The sequence below is a fragment of the Piliocolobus tephrosceles genome, chromosome 8, assembly GCF_002776525.5.
Source record: "Piliocolobus tephrosceles isolate RC106 chromosome 8, ASM277652v3, whole genome shotgun sequence".
Taxonomy (NCBI): Eukaryota; Metazoa; Chordata; class Mammalia; order Primates; family Cercopithecidae; genus Piliocolobus; species Piliocolobus tephrosceles.
The window spans coordinates 94536864-94556629 of NC_045441.1; the positions used below are offsets into that span (position 1 = coordinate 94536864).

The following is a 19766-nucleotide window of genomic DNA, read 5'->3' on the forward strand; positions in this document are numbered from 1 at the left end:
TGGGAGGCCGAGGCGGGCGGATAATGAGATCAGGAGTTTGAGACCAGTCTGGCCAACATAGAGAAACCCCGTCTCTACTAAAAATACAAAAAATTAGCTGAGTGTGGTGGTGGGTGCCTGTAATCCCAGCTACTTGGGAGGCTGAGGCAGGAAAATGGCGTGAACCTGGGAGGCGGAGGTTGCAGTGAGCCGAGATCACGCCATTGCACTCCAGCCTGGGTGATAGTACGAGACTCCATCTCAAAAACAAACAAACAAACAAACAAAACACAAAAATAAAAAAACACTATCTTTTCACAATGAGCTTTAATATTCCAGGCCACAGCCAGTTTGCTGTATTCAAAAACAAACAAGCAAACAAACATTAGTGATATATAATATCATTTTGGTGATGAAAAGCCTGTGTATGTATTATTTTTTCATGTTCTAAGAATCACAACAAAATCTAAAATGTTGGAAAGCTATAAAAAATTTATTTTCACTCCCCCCAAATCTAACTAAATTTTGTTAACTAAACACAAAATTATCATAGAAATGTATATGACCTGAAAATTTAAAAAAAAAAAACACTGTCAGTCATAGAATGTTTTATTTTAAACTTGCTGTCAAACTTTCAAATACAACACATGTGGCAAAGAAACAACAGTTCACACACAACATCTGCCACAATTCTATCTTTGAACTGCCTTTTCTATAGTATGTGGTATGTTACAATTTCTTTCAACTTCTTACATTCATGGTATCCTTAAAGGCAGCAATGTCAATTTTTCTGCTTTGAAAATAGTTCAGTTAATGTTCTGAAATTGCTTAAAATGACATTTTCCTTTTAGTATTCTACTGCTGCCCACACTGACATAATTCAACATATTATTAATAAACTGTTGAGAGGTATACTGTACTTAATAAACCAACTCCCAACTCTAAGTTAACCTCAATCTAAAACAAGCATTTTCTTAAACCAGTATACTCAGCTGCTTTTCTCAAAAATATTTCCATTCTGAAATAAGATATTTGTGAGATACAATAGTTTCATCTTTTATTCCTAACAGAACTCATGCCGTACTTTTTTTCTCAAAATATATTTGATATATTCTGTGCAAAATGTTAAGTTCTGTATAGGTATGTACCTTATTTTGAAAAAGTTTATAAAATATAATTCCTAAAAACAACCTCAACATTAGACAATACAGGAAGAAAAAACATCAGACAGAGCCTAAGTTTTCACATGAGAAATGAAGTATGTTCTTAAAGCTCCAGTAATACATTCCTTGAAAAAACTCAGAATGCACTTTGGTCATTATTAAACATATTTGAACATAGGCAAATCAAATGAAATGCTTTCTGTTGTTTTTCATAGAAAGAAAAAACATACTACACAATGAGGCTGAATTGAGGCTGATCAAAAGGAATGGTAAGAGCAAAGTGATACGACATGGCTCTGTTCTCCACACATTCCTGATTTTAAGATTATGATTTGGGGATTATAACTGCACCAATCAAACAAATTATTTACAATTAATCTTCTTAAAGTCCTTAAAATATGGTAAAAATATGAGGATATTCCACATGATACACTTTGCACCAAGAAAATTCTAGATTGTTTCAAATGAATTTTTAGAAACCAGATGCCCAGTTTAAAAAAAATTGCAAAGACCATTTCATGTTTCATGTAATTCCTAAAATACTCGATTGTACAAATATAACAACTTAAAATCAAGGCCCAATGTAAGATACTATCATATTCGCCCGATTTACCTAACACACCAACATGATAAGTTCTCATTGGACACTTGGCAAATTATTCGTTGGGGAGGTTAAAAGCATCTAAAATAGCCCTTATATAATGGGGGTGGGGTAGGGATAATGCACCAGATAAGTTTAGAGGATAGAATTTGCAAGCTGAAGCTGTCTTTTCTGAAAATTTGGATATAGTTTTATAACTAGCAATTAGAGAAATATTTTATTGGTTCTTAGCCTTATTCTTAAGTTGTTCATTTGAGTGTGGTGTGAATAGCCTGTACTAGAGTGTACCATGGGGAGAAAATTATTTACTTGGGTAAACATAATGTACTTTAGTAATATCAGTAGGCACTTCACTTGTGAGATGAGTATATACCTCACTCAAAAGGATACCATATCATGCCCTAGTACACTATAACAGATCCCATATAAAGATACGCATTAAAAGTAACAATTTTAAAAAGTGCACATTTTGAGCATGCACAGCTGGAGCTGTGCAAACAGCCCAGTGTTTCAAATAAATACAAGTATTACTAGTTAATTTTTATCAAAATATCTTACAGTATGGTAACCATTTACAATTATTGCTCTATTATAAGTTTTATCATCAAAGAGCACTTGTTGACCTGTTATATAATACCGTATACATTAATACTGAAGGGTGCTTAAACTGCAACTTAATCAGTTTGGATCCTGGCATTGTTCCAAAATAATTCAAGAGAAACCCTGACTGGATCTTGATTTACCGAAGAAAATGTTTTATGTGTATAGCTGAGTTCAATGCAATATTCCAAAGTTAAAGAATTTTTCCTCAAGTAAGGCAAGTTCACGGCATTGATGGAGAAACAGTGCTTAGCAATGGCTTCTGTTTTCACAATTTGTTATTTTGCCAATTATTTATGACCAATTACCAGGATCTCAAGTATCTGGATATCAGTTTCATCACCCTTTCAACAACTAAGTACATCAATGCTTAAAAATAAAATATAAAGACTAAAATAAATGTAAAAAAAAGTGAACAAGTAAAATAAATATAAGAATTGCACAAGACAGTCTGATGTAAACACTTCAACTCCCCAGCTGAGACTCCTGAAGCAAAGAATCAGTGACAAGCTTTCAGGAAGCTTAGTCAGTACTCTTATTCTGGAAAAAAGGCTACATCTTCTTTTCTTTGAATTGTCATGATTTAATCTTCCATAGCTAAAAAAAAAAAAAAAAAAAAAGAAGTGGTGACAAGCCAGTTTTAATATCAAAGCTTAAATTATTTATAGTAATACCATTTTTAAATTCAAATTTCATTCACAAACAAGTGCAGTTTCTAATATTTTAACTCCTTTATCCTTTTAAGAAGAACTCACCTTAAACACAAACAAAAATGTGAAAATCAGATTTCTGTAGCTTTCTCTTGAGAAGTGGCTATATATATATATAACTGGTTTAATATGATTATCTTACATCTTCCTAACAGTTAGTTGTGCATATATTGGAAGACGTACGCATTGCTATATAGATAAATAATACAACTTTTGGCCAAAAATAGAAATAGGGCTTTTCTTTTTCTTTTTTATCACCTAAATTAAAGTTTTATTAGTAAAAATAAATACTTCTTGCTGGGCGTGGTGACTCACACCTGTAATCCCAGCACTCTGGCAGGCCAAGGTGGGTATATCACTTGAGGTAAGGAGTTTGAGACTAGTCTGGCTAACATTGCAAAACCCCGTCTCTACTAAAAATACAAAAATCAGCCAGGCATGGTGGTGCACACCTGTAGTCCCAGCTACTCGGGAGGCTGAGGCAGGAGCATTGCTTGAACCCAGGAGGCGGAGGTTGCAGTGAGCCAAGGTCGCGCAACTGCACACCAGCCCGGGCAACACAGCAAGACTCCATCTCAAAATAAAAAATAAAAATAAATACTTCTACTTATCCTACACAAGACTTCTATTTATAATAAATACTGTTCCAAGTTAGAAATTCCTGTATTATAAAACATAAATATATGTAATTCTTTGAAATTAAATGTGAAATGTTCACTGATTGCAACCTTACCAAAATGACTGCATTACTGTGCATGTGAGGGTAAAATGGGTGCTACAAAAATGCAACAGGAAACTAAAAAACAAAAAGTACTTGCAACCTCTTACCTTTAAATTAAATCCAAGCAAGTCACTGATAACACCAGAAACAGCTGACAGGATAACCACCTGGGTGATGTTATAAAGCAGCGGATTCATTGTAAGCCCATATAATCTGAAAGGACTGTCCAATTCCTAGCAGAAGAGAAAAAAAAGTCAGTACCAGATTCAAAAAGAATTACTACGTAAGCTAATTCAGAACAATATACAATGAGAATTTTTAAAAAACACTTTCAAAAAAGTTACCAATTATGGATGCTTTCAGAAAGGATAAACTTGGTCAAACTTGAAACAAGTAAATTTTAATAATAGTTTTAATGGTTTTAAAGGAAAAAGGAACATCCTTTAAAAGAACTCTGTGACTAAATTTGTAACTCCAATTTCTGTCCCTTAAGCTATTATAAGGAGGCTAGAGAACATTTTTTAATATAAGAACTAGACTAGAAACTGAAAGAGAACAATACCTTTTGGTAGAAGAATTAGAAATTGGCCAAATTTTCTGATAAGATTATAACATGTAAAAACTCCTCTTTGAGTCAATTCATTTTCAAATACATGGATTGATTAATTGGTTAATTCAAACATTTAAAGTTCTATTATATGCCAAGCCCTGTGCTGGGCTCTGGGAAGTTAAGATTCAGTCCCTGAGCTGAAAGACCTTACAGTTTAGTAGACACGCAACAAATAATTAAAATATGAAAGTCCCATTTCAAAGGTACATATAAAAAGCAAATAATGGGGCCATAGAGGAAGGTGCTCCTGAAACTTTGTGGATGGTGGGGAGTAAACATTCTAAGACACATGAGAACATGACACATCTGAATGGCTACAGGTTGCTCAGCATTGTTAGGGCCCAAGTACAAGGAAGAAAGATCACTGGGCCAGCAATGTAGAAGAAAGACTAGGGAGCAACGAGACCAGAAGCAAGAATATCTATAAGGAGTTCAGTGTATCAAAAGCTTAAGTGAGAGACAAGGATCTCACATAGGGCAGTACTAATAGAGAAGGGTAAATTGGAAGATATTAAAAAGACTGAATCAGTGGACTTGAGAATTTCTTGGCTGTAAAGAGAGAGAGAAAGAAGGTACGATCTACGTTAAGTCCCAGATTTCTGACTAGAAATCTATGTAGTTTGACTAGAGGCTATGTATGATCAAAAAGAATCATACTATTATGCTTTGTTATTCTAGTCATTTTTATACTTTGCTCTGAGATTGTGGCTGCTCATTAAGTCTCACCTTTGTAGCCCCTTCCTACACAGTGCCTACACTCTGAAGATACAATATACATGTGTCAAGCAAACATAAAACTATTAATTCAAGATATTTTTTCCCATTGAGCATTTTGGTCAAAAATGGAGTTTGCCTCTATTATCTTGTTCATTATTTAAATGTCACCATCTTCCTCAAGATAATTAAAGGGATTTGAAAATGAAGGCAATCTGTAATTGCTTTTTGTTATCCCCCCACCCACTTCTTCTGAACCCTTCAGTACTATGTGGTACAGAGTCAATACCCAATTCACACTGTTTAGTTGACTGAAGAATTAACTGTAACACTGAAACACAACTAATTTCATACCATTCTCTGAAAATATATAAATAACGGTAACAATTATATTCAATCGGTTATAGAAGTTGAAATTTTAAAAACTTTTTTCCTTTTAAGAACTAAAAACATAATGAATATTGTAAGCAATGATAAAAAATGTTTTATTAAATTACCCCCAAAGAATTATTATGAGATAAAATACATCAAAATTGTATTCTTTTGTTACCAAAAATTAAATGTTTATGACATATATTTATTATGAAAATTAGGTATTATTACTTTTTAAGCTAACTCAGGCCAACCAGAAGACTGCTCTGAGAAACACAAAGTAAAAACCTTCCCAAGTTAACAACAAATTTTCTTTTCTGAAATCTATTTTAAGGTCTAGGAGGCATACATTTCCAAAGATGCCAACCTCTACAATACTCTAAACATAATATTAAGTATTAATATACAATTTCCAAAGAAATTATTTGGATTAGTTTGAGCACTTTTGCAATGAGAAGTAAAATATAAATTGTATGTATGTGCACAAGTATAACTTGGAAACAACTTGGATAATCATGAAAACCAAATATAAAGTAGTATCTATAAACAAAAAAAAAATTATGTCAGAACAGCATATTTCACATTATAACCATTTTCAATTCTATTCTTACCTTTAGCAGTTTAGTAGCCAGTTTTAAAACATTATTCACTAGTGTCAGTTCCTCCTTTTTGTTAGGTTTTTTCTCCATTTTCAAGTAGAGGTTTATCTTTTATAAAAAGAATAGAAATGCTTAAAATTATAATAAATACACATTTTTAAAGGACTTGAAATATATTCATTCAAGTATCTGGTTATCGAGATGATAGGTGATTTTAATACTCTTTATACTACATATTCCAAACTTCCTATACTTATTTTATAATAGGAAAATAATAACTGTTACTCAAACACTTTTCAAATGTAATCAAAAGCCAAAATAAAAAAGACTGGATGGCATTATTTAAAAGGTGAGACACTTTAATATCACAGCCAAATCAACCTAAAAAATAAATAATAATTAGAATAAACTAAATAAATGGTTTATCATTTCTTTCTTTCTTTTTTACCAGAGATGGGGTCTTGCTATGTTGCCTAGGCTGGTCTTGAACTCCTGGATTCAAGTGATCCTCCCATCTCAGCCTCCCAAAGTGTTGGGATTATAGACAGTCACAATGCCTTGCTGTTTTATGATTTATTTGAAAGTCACTAAAAAATATTTGTGTATTTGTATTATCTACTCTATAATAGACAATTTTGGGGTGTCCACAGTTCCTTTCTTTGAAAAATGCTCTAACCCCAAGCCAGTGGAAGAAGCAAGGCTAGGCAACTGTGCTTATCCCATTAGGTCTCACCTTCACCCACAATCTGGCAGCCATCGCTGATTAAGCTGGAATGTACACCCAAACCAAAGCTAGTCAATATACTGACTAGGTAAGACTAACATGATATATCTATCAGATATTGTAGGAACATAAACTGAAAAGTCAGTAAAAGTCTAAGCCAGAACTCATGCTAAACCAAATCAAAACCGTGTGTAAACCAAAATTATAGGGTAACAAGTCTACAGAAAGGCCACTGGAAGAAAGGTGAAGAGAAGGGCAGAAATGAGAAACCGTTAGCCTCAGAGTGAGTTGGAGGAAGTGGTTGATTTTCCAATTCCATAAGGCTCAAGTATACTATTTTTTTGAGTTGGAGTCTCACTCTGTTGCCCAGGCTGGAGTGCAGTGGCACAATCTCAGCTCACCACAACCTCGGGGGTTCAAACGATTCTCCTGCCTTAGCCTAACAAGTAGCTGGGATGACAGGCACGCACCACCATACCTGGCTAATTTTTGTATTTTTTCACCTTGGGGTTTCACCTTGCTGGCCAGGCTGGTCTTGAACTCCTGACCTCAGGTAATCCGCCTGCCTTAGCCTCCCAAAGTGCTGGGATTACAGGTGTCTCACCGCGCCTGGCAGGCTCAAGTATACTTTCTTAGGGATCTTTATCTTTGTGGTTACTCTCCCATTTGAGCTCATTTGACAGGTTTATTGATTCTTTAAAACCAAACTATCCCTAACTAAAATATTCATGGGAATAAGTTTCTTTACAAAATTCCTATAAAATGGCAAGAGGAAAATATTTAACAAATTCATATAAAATAAAATTAACCAATTATGCTTTATTCTTTCTACTGAGTAAAAATTATACTTACTCAAATGTGGCTCTGCTACACCGCAAAGCAAACATGTCCCACTCATAGTTTAAAATACATTAATTTAATAAGTGGTACTTCCTTCTTGTCAAATAAAAATGGGACATTAAAAAAGGAGATTCGATTTGAAATATGAATCAAGGCAGGAACACTGAAGAAAGGCTTGTGTCCTATTAAATTTTATGTTTTGCTTTATAGCACAAATGACCTTAATCAAATAAAACACATTCTTGAAAAACGTAAAGGAAATGAAAACATTTTAACTTATAGATATTAATTTATAGCGTAATAAGCATGCACACTCACCTGTTCAGTAAGTAATATTGAGGTATTGCTATATTTTTTACTTGTTTCTGATCCAAGGGTAACAAATCTTAGCAGAAAAAGTGTTAATGAGATGCACCAGATTACCAGTTCCCAATTGTAATGACAATCAAGGAAGATCTCGTGTACATGAAGTAGCTAAAAGTATATGAAAAAGGTAACATAAAGCAGCAATGCGATTCAAACAATTTCTTTTTAAATTTAGAAATAAACATTTTACTTAATAGATTGTTCATAAATTTAGTATTACATTTTAGAAACATTCTACATTAATTATGAAATATTTTAAGCACATCAAAAATATAGAGTATAATGTAATTAATATCCATGGGGCCTCTACCCAGTTTTGTCAAATCTTAATATTTTGCAACATCTCTTTCTGATTAAAAAATATTAGATTCAGTTGAAATCACCTTAAACTTTTCCTTGATTCTTATTTTTCTTCCCCTTCCCACCCCAGAAGTAATGAATTTTATGTTTATCTTTTCCATAATTGTTTTTATTGTTTAGCTACATATACATCCTTAAATTATATTATTTTTTGTATATTTTAAAATTTATTTTCCAAGCACTTGGGAGTTGGGGAAAAAAAAGAAAAAAAATTTATGTTACCACATTATTCACATCATTCTTTAATTTACTTTTTATTCCACTGAATTTTGTTTTCAAGGCTGATTCAGGACGACAGACTTAGCTCTAAATTTGTTCATTCTAACTCCTATGTTAAAGAAAAAAAATCAGCCATGATTTATTGGCCAGTAAAACAATCAGCCACAACTTATTGGTCAACCCTATCATTAATATTTTGTTGCCAATTTCCATTATTACAAGCAATGCTGCAATACACATTCTTGTATGTGTTTCCTTGTATGCACATGCAACTTTCTCTAGAAGTTATCTGGGAGTCAAATCACTGGGTTCTTGGATATTACATCTTCAACTTTATTAGATATTGTAAGTTTGTCTCTGAAATAGTTGCCCCAATTTATCCTCTCAGCAGTGTATCAGAGTTCCCTTTGCCATCATTTTCATTCATACTTGTTATGATCTAACTTCCTAATATCTGCCAATCTAATGGGTGTGAAGTGTTCTCTCATTGCCTTAATTTTACTTTTCCTGATATTAAGGGAGGATGAGTATGTTTCATATGCTTATTGGTAACTGAATTTCCTCCTCTGTGAGTTACCTTTTTATATTCTACATCTACGTTTTTTCTAGTATGTTGTCTGTTTTTCCTATTGATTTGTAGAAGTTATGTCTATAATGTGACTAACAATCCTATTTAAGTCATTTTGCCACTATCTTTCCCAGACTCTGGTTTGTTGTTTATGGTGTGTTTGCAGGACATGAAATTTTAATTTTTATTTGTGATCATATTAAAAATTTTGTTTTTCACATTTAGATCTTTAATCCACCTAGAATTTATTTTTATGTATGGCATGAAGTCATTTTGCTCCATTTGTACTTCACATTTCCATTATGTAAAGCCTTCCTGCATTGATATACAATGCCATCTGATCATATATTAGGTTTCTATGTATATATGGCTATGTACAACTCTATTTCATCCCATTGGTCATTCTATACCTGGGCAAAAATCATAGTCTTTCTGTAATTTTAAAATAAGTCTCTCATCTGAAGGTTCTAAGAGAAATTAAAAAAAGAAAAACAAAAAGAAAAAATAAAATAAGTCTTCATATTTCTGGTACAGCAACTTGTTCTTCAAAATTATCTGGACTACTCTTGTCTTTCTGTGCTTCCAGATGAGTTTTAGGGAGCTTGATGAGTTACTTATTTTTTAAAATAAAGCATTCTGTTTAATTACATGGGATTCCAACAATTCCCTCAGGAGAATCAATATGAAATTGAACCTTCCCAACTATTAACATTGTGACTAACATTGTATACCTTCTTTTTAAAATTTTTTTTGAGACTGAGTGTCACTCTGTTGCCCAGGCTGGAGTGCAGTGGCGTGATCATGATCTCGGCTCACTGCAACCTCCGCCTCCCAAGTTCAAGTGATTCTCCTGCCTCCTCAGCCTCCCAAGTAGCTGGGATTACAGGCATGTGCCACCGCATCTGGCTATTTTTTTCAGTAGAGATGGGGTTTTGCCATGGTGTCCAGTCTGGTCTTGAACTCCTGACCTCAGGTGATCCACCCACCTAGGCCTCCCAAAGTGCTGGGATTACAGGCATGAGTCACTGCGCTCAGCCTCATTGTATACCTTCTTTTATAATTTTCAATAAAGTTTTATCCTATTTCTCCATAAGGTCCTACATATCTTTTGTTAGAATTATTCTTGTGAATCTTTGTTGTTGTTGTTGTTGCTACTGGAAATGACATATGTGTTTTTGTTGTTGTTTTTAAAGACAGGGTCACACTGTTACTCCAAGCTGGAGTACAGTGGCACAATCATGGCTCACTGCAGCCTTGACTTCCCAGGCTCAGGTGATCTTCTCACCCCAGCTTCCCAAGTAGCTGGGATCACAGGCGTGTGTCACCACATCTGGCTAATTTTTGTATTTTTTTTTTAAGAGACCAGGTCTTACTATGTTGCCCAGGCTGGCTTTGAACTCCTGGGCTCAAGGGATCCATCCACTTTGGCCTTCCAAAGTGCTAGGATTATAACCATGAGTCACTGTGCCTGGCCAGTATTTATAGTTTTCAATTAACTATTTCTGTATATAGCAGATGTCAACAAATTATGGTCCACTGACCAAATCTAGCTTTAGGCCTCTGTCTGGCCCCAGAGCTAAAAGTAATTTTTATATTATTTCAAAGGAAGAAGAGAAAGAGGAATTAGAAGAAAAAGAATATATTTCAGAGATTGTAGGTATCAGGCAAAAGTCTAAAATATTTATCTGGCCCTTTACAGAGGAAGTTTGCTGATCTCTGGTTTATAGAAACAAAATTAATTTTTAAAATGTTGTTGCATCTGTTTTTGTTAATCTTGATATAACAAATATATTTTAAATAATGTGTCTGTAAAGTCACTTGGATATTCTATATAAACAATCATATAGTCTACTATTTTTTTCCCCAAACTGTAGACCACTTTTTTTCCCCCATCTTTGCTGATTAATATCCCCCATCAAATGCTGACTAGAAGTGGTAAAGCAAGTAACTTTGTCTTATTCCCAATTTTAAAGTAAATAACTCTTAAGGTGATATCATTATGTATAATGCTTACTCCAAATTTAAAAAGATATACTTTATTGGATTAAAGACAATACTTCCTAGTCCTTGTATCATGAATGTCCACTGAAAATTTACAAATTGTTTTCTGCATCTATTGATATGATTGCATATTTTCTGCCTTTAATCAGCTTAAATTGCATTAATAGATTTTCTAAAGTTGAAATCTGCATTCCAGGGACAATCCTAGTCAAGGCCTATTTATTGTAATTCACATTCTGGCTTCATCTTCTTAGTATTTTGTTGAAGAATTTTGTATCTAATAAATGAAACCAGCTCAGTTTCCCATTTTCATACTAGCTCTATGGTACTGGCATCAACGTTATACTAGCCTCATAAAAGGAGCTGAAGAATATCCCCTTTGTCTATTGACTAGATATTTTGTGTAAGTTTAGGATTATCTATTTAAATATTTGACAAAATTCATCAGTAAAACCATATGGGATTTTTGTTGGTGGCATATTTTAAACTACTAAAATTTTAAACTACTTACAGCTACAAATCTCTTCAGGTTTTCAATTACTTTTTGAGTCCATTTTAACAGATTGTGCATTTCTATAAAATTGTCCACTTATGCCTTCAACTTTAATGATATAAAGCACTTCATACTAGTATCTTTAAAAAATTCTCAATTGTGCCAGTATTAAACTGTTTACAGTTTAATAGTGTGCTTTTTCTTTTAAAGAATGTATTATTTGTATGTTTTTAAATCTCCAAATACATAAGATTTTTTTTGTTGCTATCACTCTTTTCTACTTTGACTATATGACAGCTAGATATTGTGGTCTGTATAGTATCAGACATTTGGTATTAGTTTTTACTTTATTGCCTAATACATGGGAAAGTTTTATAAACATCCTTGTGCCTGAAAAAAAAAGTCATCAACTCAGAAAAATTCTTAGCCATTCTCTCTCCAAATGTTGTTTTTCAGCATTCTTTCTTCCTGGAATTCTTTATTTATTTATTTTTTTTGAGACAGTCTCGCTCTGTTGCCCAGGCTGAAGTACAATGGCGCAACCTCGGCTCACTGCAACTTCTGCCTCCCCAGTTCAAGCGATTCTCCTGCCTCAGCTTCCCCAGCGCTGGGATTACAGGCGTGAGCCACAACGCCCGATTAATTTTGTATTTTCAGTAGAGAGAGGTTTCACCATATTGGCCAGACTGGTCGCAAACTCCTGATCTCAAGTGTTCTGCCTGCCTCAGCCTCCCAAAATGCTAGGATTACCGGCGTGGGCCACCACACCCAGCCTACTCCTGGAATTCTTATTAGACATATGTTGGATCTCCCACGAAGTCTCAATATCCATTTTACATTTTCTGTCTCTTTATCTCTGTCCTGTATCTTAGTCATTTCTTTCATCTCCCAGTTCACTATGTCTTTAGCTGTCTTTAATTTGCTATTTATTCTGTTCATTGTGTTTTAAAAGTCAATGACTTTGTTCCAGCAGTGAAAAGCAAAAAACAAAAGTCAAAAGTCAATAACTGTATTTTTCATTTCTCTGAAGTTCTTTTTCAAACTTATCTGTTCTCTTTTCATCGTGTTATCTATGTCTTTCATCACTGTAAACAAACTTAGTTTCCACCTGATCAAACTGAAATAGCTGGAGACCTAATCCTGCTATTGGTTTTATCTGTTGACTCCTTCATGTTACGCTGTTTCTTCCTGTTTTGATATCAGAAGGAGCTTTATCTGTGGATCCCATGAGGTCTAGGCTGAAGTCGCATGCCCCCAAACAGCCTTGGTTTTGCTTCTATCAGGTATCCAGGGGCCTAGGACCACTTTTTATATTAACTTCTTGACATGAGGGTTATAGGACAAGATGTATAATGTCAATTTGAACCCTAAACCTGTAGTAAGGGCAGAGTTATATATTCTTAGAAGAGACTTTTCCCCCATCCTTGTCATCCAGAGTCAGATAAGCTTCCTTCTTGTCTTCCAGTGCTGGTGAGCAGACTGTTTTTCTTATCCAACTTTTCACTGAGGCTGTAGATCTTGGAAGGTTTGCCTTCATGGTGTGAGTAGGGAGGTATTACAGGTCAAGGCCTCATCTCCTGTCCTACGTGGGCATAAAATTTCAAGTCTTTGGGATACAATACTAAGACTGGCAATATACTTCATTCTCTTATTCTCACGCTGCCATAGCATTAATGCTTATTCTTAAATGCTCTGGTTTTCAGTTTTGTCTTCATTTTTGGACCTTTATTATCTTATGAACTTAGATATATATATACAATATGTACATTCAAAAGCTGAGGGTTTCCCCCAGCATTGTTTGATGTTTTTTTTTTGTTTGTTTGTTTGTTTTTGGAGACAGAGTCTCGCTCTATCCCCCAGGCTGGAGTGCAGTGACGCAATCTCCGCCTTTTGGGTCCAAGAGATTCTCATTCCTCAGCCTCCTGAATAGCTGGGATTACAGGCGCCTACCACCATGCCCGGCTAATTTTTGTATTTTTAACAGAGATGAGGTTTCACCACGTTGGTCGGGTTGGTCTCAAACTCCTGACCTCAGGTGATCCGCACTCCCTGGCCTCCCGAAGTGCTGGGATCACAGGTGTGAACCACTGTGCCCAGCCTGCTTGATGTTTTAAAGTAGGAGAATTTTCAGATAAGCTAGTACATCATACTACTTGGAATGGAAGTTTGCATATGTTTTATTATTTTTGTTTTTAAAATTTTAATACTTTTTAACATATTTTTAAATATTACATGGCCCATGACACAACCCTCAGGAGACCCTGAGAACATGTTCCCCTGCATTATAACAGTGCATATCCTGAGATACTTTTGTACTCCCTAAGTAATCTGGGTCACTAAAAATTCTTTTTCAGAGTATGCAGCAGTTAAGTCACAGTAACTATTCAGATATAAGAAATAAAAGAATAGTAAACATGAATAAATCGGACATTCCTGGGACAATTTCATAACTCATATGTTTCTTCTGGGAAGTAAAGATAATGAGAAGGATTCTAGGCAAAAATTAATCTGTGTTCTTTCAACAGACATTTGAGCACATATGCTCACTGTTCATGGCACAGAGATAAGATACACTTATTTATTCTACCACAAAAATAAACTGCAGAAAGATAACTTCAAAACTTACTTTTCTAACTAGGTTTACTTATATTATTATTTGATTATTTATTAATCTAAAAGTTAGTATTTATATATCTGGTTAATTTCTACATGGAGCGAGTTAACTCACCTGGGCACAACAGATAAATACAACTGAGATAGTCAATAAGAAAGCAGATGAAACTATTACATCAACTGAACGCTGAGGACCTCGACGCTGCAGGGTGTGGATGTAAGGGAGAAAAGGAAACATTTTAAAATATATTTACTAATTAGTAGATAATTTCCATGGTTTCAATAAAGGTGTCGATTAATCACCATGAGTTTGATCATAGCCCACAATGTTGAATATACCTAATTTGTTAGGCAAATTTTAATGATAAAGTGTTATGATTTCCTGAGGATTTGCAACAGAGTTAAAAGGGTATCTATATCTATATAGCATAAAATTATTGGTATAACTTTTTCAAATACTTCATTTTGTCAAACACAAGTCATTTATTCAGTAAATATTTCTTAAGCACCTGCTTAGAACTAGATACTGTGCTGGGTGCTAGAAATACAACAGAGAACAACACATGGTCCCTCTACCTTCACAGGAACTAGGACGGGAGTGAGACATCAAGCTCATAATCACAGATATATGTGATAAATTGTGATGAGTGCTAAAAGGAAAAGACATAGGATGCTTTGAGATACTTGGCAGGGAGACTTCATTTAGATTTGAGGGTTAGGAGTGTGGGCCTGGGAAGATCTCCAGATTCAGGGGGAGGGGCAGGGGCATGATGGCACACAGCAGTGTTCTAGGTAGAAGGAAGAGAATGTGCAAGAACATAAAGCAGGACAGATCACAGCTCATGTAAAGAACCGAAGCAGTCTGACATGCCTGGAATGTAGTGGACTAGGAAGGAGAGTGTTTCAAAATGAAACAAAAGACAGGTGAATAAGGGGGAATTTAGATCATAAAGGGCATTATAAACCTTGTTAAGATTTTGTGCTTTATCTTAAGAGCAATGGAGAACCTCCAGGAAGTTTTAAGAATATAGAGCCAAATATACATTTTTAAAAGATCACTGGTGGTAGACTGAAGAAAGGAATGAAAGGAAGAAATGTGAACACTGGAATGCCAGGTAAGAGGTAACTGTAGTAGCACAAGGCAGAAGATGACTGATGGTTTCAATGAGGGTGGTAGAAATGGAACAAAGAGAAGCAAATGGATTCAAGACATATTTTGGGAGCAGAAAAGATAGGAATTGGTGATAAATTAGATACTAGAGATCAAACAAGGATAATTCCTAGGTCTGGGCTTACATGTTTCCCTCACTGAAGTATAAGCTTAGGTATGAGGGTAGGGGCTTTCATCTCATCATCAGTGAATGGCACATGGTTAACATAAATAAGTGTTTACTGAATAAAATCATCAATGTACAAAAGAATGTAACACTTGCTTAGGGTTGATAATGGGGGAAATTTTGGATGAATTCAAGCAACAAAGATCACATTCATCCCTCCATACAACAGATATGTCATAGGAAAAAAATATCCATGCCAATTTGCAGCAGTGACACTAAGTGAACTAAATTTAATAAGTTAAATAAACAGAACAATTAATTTTTTAAATATAAGAGTAGATAAATAGGGCAAACTTTTTTTTTTACTTCTTTCATTATTATTTCAAAATATAAAGCATTAAAGATAGGTATGTCAGAGGATAATTGGTCTTTAGGTCAACTTTACCAAGATATAGACAGTGCTGTGAATAAATATCATTGAATTTGCATGATTATTCCATATATAATGACATTCTACTGTTACTTAACGCAGTTAAGTAATCCTCAGAAAAAAAAGCGTTTTCCTAAAACCAATTTAGATGTTTCCCTCTTCCCTCCAGAGTTTTTATATCATACTTCCACAACTAGGACAATTATTTAAAAGTTTAAAGGAAAATAATGACATGAAAAGAATGACACTGAATTGCAAACTAATATTTTAAAATAGTAATAGGTCCCTTCTGTGAGGAAACTCATTGGTTAGTTTTGTTTTAAATTCTTTTTTAAGTAATGAGCTCCCTCTGCTGGCTTGTGACAACCAGGCAAGTAGAAACAAAATACCTAATTCAGCTTTCGAATGAGTAAAAGCTGGTTATTATACATCTAGAGACAAATATATATTGATAAAGAAGCTGGAACTATCAGAAAGGGCCAGCATGTTAAAACTACTTTTATCACTCCCATTCTACCTTAAGATAGGAACGGAGAGATAGCCACATTTTTATATTCTGTACTTTCTTCAACCGGAAATGAGGAACCTCAGATTTTCGAGCCCTCCTTGCAGATGTTAAATGTCCAAAGAGTTTTGCAAAAAGTAATCGCTAAAAAAGATTAAGATGAGGATTAATTTTCAAGTAGATTACCACAGAAAAACAAAAATCAACAAAACATGAATTGTTAAGATTTTATTTGGTTAGGTACTATAAAAGCAAAATAGAAAAATAATTAGGTAAAAATGACAATGAAATAAAGTACTTCAGGAATACTTTTAATATTATGAAAACGATAAAATATTCTTATTCAGAAGTCTACATTATACCTACCTGTTTATAAGTTCTTTCTGCTACACAGAGCAAAAAGAAGAAAATCCACACAAGAGACACGCGAACCACAAAACTTATTATAACCATAGAAAGAACTATGACATCTTCATTAGAACCAAATGCAATCACATAAAGTTCTGAAGCAGAATGTGCTGTGAGTTGTTCCAAGTCTGTAGCTTGAGAGAGTCGGAAAACAAATGGAGTTAAACCCAGTATGAGAGAGATTGCATTTCCAAAAATCTGGTATCCTATTCCTGGTATATGGCTGTTCACCTTGAGGAAGCCAGGGGAAGAGAGAGAAAAGAAAAATAAAATTATACCATAAATGTTATCTACAGTAAAATTATTTATAGCAATATGAAATCATTTGTTAAAATATATTCATTTTAATATGAATAATTTGGATCCCATTCAAGTTTGAGAGCCTACTACACATAAAATGTCATTAATTCTTCAGATCTTAAAAACAATTCATTATCAGATCTCTAATTCACTAAGTAGATGGCGAAAGGATTGACTGTCTTATCCAGATCTTGAAAAAAAATTTTATGTATTTCATTATTTCAAGTTAGAAATATTCACAAATACTGCAATATTAAAGCGAATGAGATCTCATATCCACTTAAATTCAGTTCATTAAAGAAAAAAACTCAGCATTACACTTATTTCATACATTCGTACCTTAGGGTTTTTTCTTTTCTTTTTTTTTTTTTTTTTTTTTTTTTGAGACAGGGTCTCACTCTGTTGCCCAGGCTGGAGTGCAGTGGCGCAATCATGGGCTCAAGTGATCCCCCCAACTCAGCATTCATAGTAGCTGGGACTACAGGTATACACCACAGCACCCAGCTAATCTTTTGGGTTTTGTAGAGAGGTAGAGACAGGGTTTCACTATGTTGCTCAGGCTGGTCTTTAACTACTGGGCTCAAGCGATAATCTCTCCTCTAGCTCCCAAAGTGTTGAGATTACAGGCATGAGCCAAAACGCCCAGCCACTTATGTTTCTCTTTGAATAGTCCAATATATAAATAAATGTCTCCTTAAACTCTAGAAGCATTTTAGAAGAGAGATGATAGAAGGAAGAAGAAATTAAACAGAAGGGAGAAAGGTGAAGGAATTATTAAAAAATAATAATAATAATAATAAAAGGAAATTAGATAATGGGACAATATAAGAGTTTCCAATATGCTAGACTGGCAGAACTAAAAGGGATCTTAACTATCATGTAGCCAACTTTTTATATTATACATTAGATAAATGAGACTATTGTAAGTTAAGTGATCTGCCAATTCACAGGTAATTAAGTTACAGAGCACAAACTAGATCCAAGATTCCAGAGACTTCCCAGTCAACTGCTTTTAATTGCTAATACTGAGATATGTAATAGGGAGTGTTATCAATTTCTAGACCCAGTTACTTTAATTCCTGTCTTACATAAAGTGTGGAGAAGAGTTCTAGCATAATAATGCACCAAAGAAATTTAGAAATTGCAAGTTAAAAACAAGTCCAGAGAAATCAACATATTTTAAAAATCAGCAATTATCTGAAAAAAGAAATAATAGAAAATAAAATTTAAATCCACAGTATTTGAATTAGACTTCTTTGAACTACTCAAGACTTTTACCACTATCTGGATTACTTCTATATATTTAAGCAGGCAAGCAAGTATGAATACAAATTTACTAGTTTGATTTTTTCATGTTTTAAGTCCTATTAAACAAATGAACCAGTAAGAAGGATACAGAAACATACGCCTTTTTAATTATTTTATTTTTAAAGTTTTTGTAACAACAATCTCTAGACCAAAGAAAAGTCTTTATTAACACCTGTATATATCTACAAGCTCCTGAATTTCAAAAGAATGAATAACATAAAAGAGAAAAATTATAGATTATATCTATTCTAGGTCAGATAAGTGAAAACATTAGAAGATGAAAGCGGTTTGGTGACAAATCACTGTTTAAATCACAGACAGAAACAAATATACACATAAAACTGTTTTTTCAGGGTGAAGAAATGAGGTCAGTAGATTACTAGTATAACATTCCAGTAATTATCTTATATACAGATAATCACTAAGTCTTATCCTTGAACTACAAGAATAAAATTTAAAAACTCACTCTGTTCATTATCATTCCACTGATTTCAAGTACAGACATGTCTGCTTTCTTACAATCATTACCTTCCCATACTATAGCACTTATTTTTTCTAATCCTGGGTGGGAACTATGGAGCCAGGGCAAATGACTCTATAAAAAAAAAAAGTAAATATATTGATCACATTTAACAAATAAAATGTTTGTATATAAAGTTGTATATATATCTCTATATACACATACATTTTAATGACACTAAAAATAAAAATTGGTGAATACATTTATCATGTTTTATAAATGGAATATGTAGATCTGTACATAGCTAATATATTTATATACACAACTCTAAGACACTAAAATTCTGTCTTAAACTTAGTTAGCATATACACTGAACGGATATCATAAGAAGTTACACAGTTATAAAACTGTACAAGTTCAGAACTTTCTGTAACAAGTATTAGTCAACATATGTTCAAAAATATACTAAAACATGTCAGCAAAAGTATTTAGTTGTCAATCAGTCTACATAGTTGCAATGTACTAATGCTAAAAGACAAATGGATATCAACTTGTTTGTAGTAATCATTGTTCAACTTATGATCATTCATTAAAAAAGAATGAGAGCCGAGATTTGAATCTCTTTGAAAGACTATATAGTGCTGCAGTCTTTTCCCGAAAAAGAATCTTCCTTATATACTTAATGTTTAATATCTGATTTAGTTACTTTTCTGATATTTTAATCTAGCACTTCTCCAAAGGACCAGTCTAACGTTTCGTCTATTCAGATAGAACAAATATTACAAAACTGAAGCACTCAGCCTTCTGAGTAGCTCAGACTACAGG

The 19766-nt window shown here is 33.8% G+C and overlaps 1 protein-coding gene across 6 annotated transcripts in view; it reads right to left on the reverse strand.

The window, feature by feature from the left end:
- Window positions 1–289: 289 nt before the first annotated feature.
- The window catches only part of PHTF2 (putative homeodomain transcription factor 2), a 158262-nt gene continuing 138785 nt past the window's right edge, over window positions 290–19766 (reverse strand). For 5 of the 6 annotated variants that reach the window (XM_031936058.1, XM_023193483.3, XM_023193480.3 and 2 more), the window contains 8 exons: window positions 18948–19076; window positions 16832–17104; window positions 16478–16609; window positions 14369–14455; window positions 7952–8107; window positions 6082–6177; window positions 3882–4007; window positions 290–2940 (listed from right to left, as the gene is read on the reverse strand). In XM_031936058.1, the coding sequence (XP_031791918.1) occupies window positions 2920–2940; window positions 3882–4007; window positions 6082–6177; window positions 7952–8107; window positions 14369–14455; window positions 16478–16609; window positions 16832–17104; window positions 18948–19076 (1020 nt within the window). In that variant the 3' untranslated portion in view covers window positions 290–2919. Of the gene's footprint in view, window positions 2941–3881; window positions 4008–6081; window positions 6178–7951; window positions 8108–14368; window positions 14456–16477; window positions 16610–16816; window positions 17105–18947; window positions 19077–19766 lie in introns of those variants that run through there. The other variant, XM_031936059.1, reaches the window with a different exon arrangement.